General features: G+C 34.1%; 1 protein-coding gene across 1 annotated transcript; it reads left to right on the top strand.

Moving 5' to 3' along the window:
- Positions 1 to 3,025: 3,025 nt before the first annotated feature.
- On the top strand, positions 3,026 to 5,486 carry LOC11441132 (cytochrome P450 82A1). The gene is made up of 2 exons (XM_003619093.3): positions 3,026 to 4,046; positions 4,656 to 5,486. The coding sequence occupies exons 1-2, from the start codon at positions 3,102 to 3,104 to the stop codon at positions 5,286 to 5,288; spliced, it is 1,578 nt and encodes a 525-aa protein (XP_003619141.1). The 5' UTR covers positions 3,026 to 3,101; the 3' UTR covers positions 5,289 to 5,486.
- Positions 5,487 to 6,442: the final 956 nt, after the last annotated feature.

The following is a 6,442-nucleotide window of genomic DNA, read 5'->3' as shown; positions in this document are numbered from 1 at the left end:
GAAGCTGAAGTGAAGAACCTAGAGCTAGTTATTATGGATATTTGAAGACACAAATATGCAGAAGGAATAAAAGACTGAAACAACGAATATTCTGATGAATTAAAAGGCTATGGATGCTTATCCAAAGAGAAAGGACAGTGAAGGATAATAATACAATTGTACAACCACTACCTCCACTACTCCAACATTTCATGCGCATAGTACAAGCTACAGTTGTGTCTCTATTGGAATGGAACAGTCAATTCCCTATCAAGGAATGGATTTCAAATTATTCCTTCATAAGACATTAACCATATCAAGCAACAAATCAATGTTGATTGATCAAGCTTCTACAACGACTCTTTGAGTGTTGGCACCTCTACAACGTCTCTTTCATACATCTACAACATTTTAACTTGTGCCAAAACTCTTTTGAAATTGTTGTGCATCAAAACACTTAGAATTTCTTATCAATTTTTATATCTTATAAATTCTTTAGTCTTAGAGTTTGAATTGTTTTGTATTTTTAACACCTTTGATTGTATATCAAGTGTACAACCAAACTTATTCTTTGTAATTTGTTTGTTTAGGAAGTCTCTTGCTTTTGTGCTTGAGCATAGAAAATCTCTTGCTTGTGTGCTTGAGTATTTGAAGTCTCTTGCTTGTGGCTTGAGCATTTGTAATCTTGTGTGATTATAGTGAAAAATCTCCTTGGAAGTGCAAGGGGGACTGGACTACTTCCGAATTGTGGAAGGAACCATGATAATTGTTTGTCTCTCTCTCTCTCTCTATATATATATATATATATATATATATCTTTTATATTTGCTGCATTTGACTCTGAACTCTGAACTCTATCAGACTCTGAACTCTGAACTTAATTAAAAAGAAGAAAAAGGAAACACAATTCATCCCCCCTTGTTGTGTTTTTCCTACCTTCATGGAGATCTCTGACTTTCCTCTCTTTTCTTCCGCCTCCTGCTCGCTGTGGCGAGCCTTGTTGCCATGGCTTCGTCTTTAGGTCGCTCGGCTACGCCCTTGGATTCATGATTTGGTTCTCTTCTGACTTGTCTCGCCCTGTTCTCGCTATGGACTCACCATGTCGAGCTTATCTTTGTGCTTCTTCATGTTTCCTTTCTTTCTAAGTCTCTTGGCAAGCATTTTCCTGCACAAAAGGTTGGTATGAGGTATAAAAAGCATAAACTGACAATTCTTCGTTATTTTTGAGCTTTTCATTAGATAACTTGCAAAACAAGTAACCAAAGTATCTAAAATGTAATGTATGTTTAACAACTTTCTGACACTTATCAACAACCAGCCAACTTATTATCTTCTCACTTTGACTCCATCTTATGATCATGCAATCTTAAAACAAGATTCAGACTCCAAAGTTTTTTTGCACTAAATTAACCAGGCAACCTAAAGGGACACCCACATTCCCTTGATCATGCGCCTCCTCACTTTGACTTCTTCTTTGTTCCTTTATAGTCTCCACTTCTTTCACAAGCTAAAACGAGCTTCGGGTTTCTCGTTTGGAATCACTATAGGATCTATCTATTATATGCCTAAATTCGGCCATTATTGCTTGACAACGAGTCAGTTAATCATTTCGTCTATATCTTCATACTTCTTTTTCTCTTTCGTAATAAAATATTCCACAATATCAACGGAAAAGACCTCTGGATCAGGCGTTGGAACAATAGCCAGTTCAACCATATCTATACGTACATAAAAAAAAACATTATGTAAAAAAATCATAAAAATACTAAGCAAATGTGTAAACAAATGCATTAATATAATAAAATGTGTAGGAAAAAAAATCATTATGCTGTGAACAATTCATTCAAATAATAAAATGTTTAAAAAAAAATTCATTATGGTGTAGAAGAATGTGTGAACAAAAGCATTATGGTGTAAAAAAAAAAAAGCATTACAATACTAACAAATATGTAGATAAATCTAAATTTTTGTTTTTTTACCATTGGTATATAAAGTTATGAACAAACTGAATGTGAAAGAAAGAAGTAAGGTTTGCCTCTTAATTGATCGCAACTGAGTGAAGTTTGACACCATTTATTATATCGATTGTGATGAAAACACCAAAAATCACTTAAAAATCGCAAGGTTTAGAAGAATATTCGAGAATTAAATACCATAACTAACAAACAGATATATATCTACCAAAGTTACAAAAAAAAAATTTAAAATGAACATCCAATAGTTAAATACCTGATCTCCGGTAGTTATATAATGCTATGTACCAGGCATGATAATAAGGTCAAATTCATAATTTCAAGGGCCTAAAGAGATATAGATGGCCTAAAAAAAATCTTCAAACCTTTATACCACCATTTAAATGTTTTGTCTATATGCATTTAATTTTTCACAACTTTCAATAAAAGTATACGTAAAAATATGTTCATAAAGTGACAAAACTTAATAATTTTATTGATTTTGATATTTTATAATTGGTAAAGTCTTAGGGTATGTTTGGTAAAGCCATTTTTTTGAGCTGATAATTTATGTCTATTAAGCTCATTTGACAAAAAAAATTGTTCCGTTTAGTAGCAGTCACTTTCTCTCGAGTTTATAGGTTATTTTATGAGCTTGTTGCCGGTTGTGATATGCTAAATCAAGTTGTTTATAATTTATCATTTTTTATCTCAATTTTACTCCTGCAAGCTTTATTGAAAAAAATTAAATGTTAATTAAATACACATTTTTGTATGTAATTTCATATTCTAAACTACTTAAATCGTCAATTTTATCAAACAATACAAATTGAATCAGTTAGCTTATCCACTATCACTTATAAGCTAACTTATAAGTCACCTTCTATAAATTTATTCGCTATAAACTAGTTTTGTTTTTTTTTTTTTACCAACAGAGCCTTATATGCACTTCAAAATTTGGTTGGATACCAGTATCCATAGACAAAACTCATTAATATTTTGGTTTTATTTTTAAAAAAATTAATAAAAAATATATTATATTATTGAATAATAGAATTATAGATAAACATCAAACTAAAGAGAGATACCTTTGTTCACCTTTTTATTTTTCTTCTTAACCCTCATATTATATCTTCCATAGAATCATCACCTTCATACTCACACACCCCAATGGATTTCTCTCAAAACACAATTGCAATTGGCCTCCTTTCAGCAATCTTTCTCTTCATAATTCTATTCAACCACTCCAGATCCATCAAAACCAAACAACCCCCAATGGTTGCTGGTGCATGGCCAATAATTGGCCACCTTCCCCTCCTAAGCAAATCTCAAGCAACTCATCATCTCCTAGGTGCCATGGCAGACAAGTATGGTCCCATTTTCACCATCAAACTCGGCACCGCAACGACTCTAGTCATAAACAACTGGGAAACAGCAAAAGAATGCTACACAACAAATGATACAGCTGTATCTTATCGTCCAAACCTCGTTGCATTCAAGCACATGACATATAATCATGCCATGCTTGGTTTTGCACCCTACGGTCCCTTTTGGCGCGAAATGAGGAAGATCGTTACTCTAAGTTTTCTCTCAAACCATCGGATCGATCTATTAACTCATGTCCGTGTCTCAGAAGTTCAAACTTCGATCAAAGAGCTATTTAGTATTTGGAAAAATAAAAGAGACGAAAATGGTTATTTGCTTGTGGAGATGAAGAAGTGGTTTCATGAGTTGGCTTTTAATACTGCTCTTAGAATGGTTGCTGGGAAGAGATATTTTGGAGAGAGTGTGATGGTTAAAGAGGAAGAAGCAAATCGGTGTTTGAATGCTTTAAGGGATTATATGCGTTTGATCGGTGTTTTTCCTATTGCTGATGCTATTCCGTTTTTGCGGTGGTTTGATTTTGGTGGACATGAGAAAAGTATGAAGGAGAATTTTAAGGAGTTGGATACTGTTGTGACAGAGTGGTTGAATGAGCACAAGAATAAAAGGGAAGATGGTGGTGATGATAAGAGTAAAGGGGATCATGATTTTATTGATGTTATGCTTTCTACAATCGACGGAACAAACATTCATGGGTTTGATTCGGATACTATCATCAAAGCCACAACAATGGTATGTGTATATAGTATTATCACATGCAAATATACATAGATAGTGTCGTTATTTAATTGCACTTTTGGTATTCGTATTTTATCAGAACGGTATTGAATTTGTCAGACTAATTTACCGAGTTAAACATCAATTCATTTGATATTGACTTAAGTTTAGATTACTTGACAACAACAAATGTATGATCTCTGATTGTAATAGATCTGGATTCTGGCGAGCCTGATCACATGATTCAATAAATTATGTGAGCCATCAGATTCGATCTTGGATTCAAATCATTGCAAACTTTATCGCATTATAGTGATACCATATAAATTATGATTGGAGTCAAAGTAGCGGATCCAAACCCTGGTCCAGGGGTTCAAACTTTTGAGTTTTGGTGCCTCTTAATTGTGCGAAAACGAAAAAAATATAAGGAGTTTATACCGTAAATTATATAGGAATGTATGTGCATTTTCTTAAGTCCAGATGAACCGCTCCAACGAACTGCATCCACCCCTTGGTCAAATTTATGTATAAACATGTCACGAAGTTTGAAATTGTAAATTTAAATTTAAAAATAAGTGCAATAAAATTATACAAATGTTAAACAATTTGTACTTAACTTTGCAGGCACTAGTTTTGGGAGCAACTGACACTAGCAGTGTTACACACATATGGGCATTGTGTTTACTATTGAACAATCCTCATGCATTGGAAAAAGTTAAAGAAGAAATTGATCGCCACATTGGCAAAGAGAGATTATGCATCACCGAGTCCGATATTAACAAGTTAGTATACCTTCAAGCTGTTGTCAAAGAAACACTAAGGTTGTATCCAGCATCGCCTCTTTCTGGAATTCGCGAATTCAGAGAAGATTGCAACATTGGTGGCTACCATGTGAAGAAAGGAACTCGACTATTCACGAACTTGTGGAAGATCCAAACTGACCCTAGCGTTTGGCCGGATCCATTGGAGTTCAAGCCTGGGAGATTTCTTACAACTCATAAAGATGTTGATGTTAAGGGTCATCATTTTGAGTTTTTACCATTTGGAAGTGGAAGAAGGATTTGTCCTGGAATATCCTTTGGCCTTCGAACCGCGTATTTGACTCTTGCAAATTTTCTACACTCCTTTGAAGTTTTGAAAACATCAAGTGAGCCAATTGATATGACTGCTGTTGTGGAAACAACCAACATCAAAGTTACTCCTCTTGAAGTCCTCATTAAACCTCGTTTGCCTTTCAATTATTATGAAACCATGTAATCATATGTACTAGCATATGATTCATGCTTAAGGTTATGAGTCTCTTATTGTATCTTCCAATAGTTGTGAAACAATGTTACCAAATTTGGACCTTTTAATTTGAATGAATAAGACGAGTTCCTAAACTAAGGACTCCTTTGTATTATTTAGGGTGATTTAAACTTATACTGTGAAAAGGAATCCACTATTTGAATTCAATTACAAGTGACAGCTTTTCCTTAATTTAATTATATTAAGAACAAAGAAAAAAAAATGGTAAGGTATCATGATTTGGAGAAACTGAGATTGGAAATTAAAATAATCACACGTAACAAGTCAAGTGTTATTCATGCAATAAGCCAAGTGTATCTCATGCAATAAGCCAAGTATATCACATGCAAAATATTATTATGTCAAGTAATGGTTCGACAATGGTTTGGGCTTGGATCATTATTTAGGATACCTTTTATCTTTTTTTTTTTGGTCAGGGATCCCTTTTATCTATATCATGTCACATGCTAATATTTCAAAAATACAATTACTTAATTAAAACTATTGAATAATTTGTTTGGTCTTAATCATTTGATTATCAAGACGGGGCACTCATAATTCGTATTTGGCTTAAAAATAAGTAAAATATGATAACTGTCCGAAACTAGAATTCATCAAGAACTTGTTTGGTGATGAACTTAACCCAACCAAAAATGACTTATAAGTTCATTTTATTAGTATAGTTTATTAGTAAACCGAGAACATTGGACTTTGTTCAGATGTCAGTTGCGGAGAAGGGTGGGAGTTTGGCTCTGATTTAGGTGTTGAATATGGCTTTGATTGTTAGATTTGTTATTGGTGTTGGTGGCACACATAGTTTAGATGGTGTATGTATTGAAGTTGTTATGGTTTTTCCTGTGGGTGTTATACGACGTCTTTGTTTTGTAGTTTTTGTTTGATAGTACATGTCCGTCTTGTGCAGGGACTTGATTATTAATAAATTTGACTGTTAAAAAATAAAATAAACCCCTCCCTACCCTCCTCATTCTTCAATGTAGCGACGGTCATGGGTGGTGTGACGGTTGGCAGTAGCATCCAGCACGACCTCCTTTTCCTGAATCTGCCGTAGATTTCACTGCTGGCCTGGTCGGTGGTCTCTGGTGGGTTGAAGATTGAGACCCTGT

Source organism: Medicago truncatula, chromosome 6, assembly GCF_003473485.1.
Source record: "Medicago truncatula cultivar Jemalong A17 chromosome 6, MtrunA17r5.0-ANR, whole genome shotgun sequence".
Taxonomy (NCBI): domain Eukaryota; kingdom Viridiplantae; phylum Streptophyta; class Magnoliopsida; order Fabales; family Fabaceae; genus Medicago; species Medicago truncatula.
The sequence above is the reverse complement of the archived record's forward strand: the minus strand, read 5'-3'. Positions and strand labels throughout refer to the sequence as shown.

What these genes read in the sequence shown, in the direction of transcription:
- LOC11441132 (XM_003619093.3), top strand. Translation starts at nt 3,102, where the DNA reads ATGGATTTCTCTCAAAACACAATTGCAATTGGCCTCCTTTCAGCAATC. An exon ending in TCATCAAAGCCACAACAATG is followed by an intron (nt 4,047 to 4,655) that starts GTATGTGTATAT and finishes TTAACTTTGCAG; the next exon opens with GCACTAGTTTTGGGAGCAAC.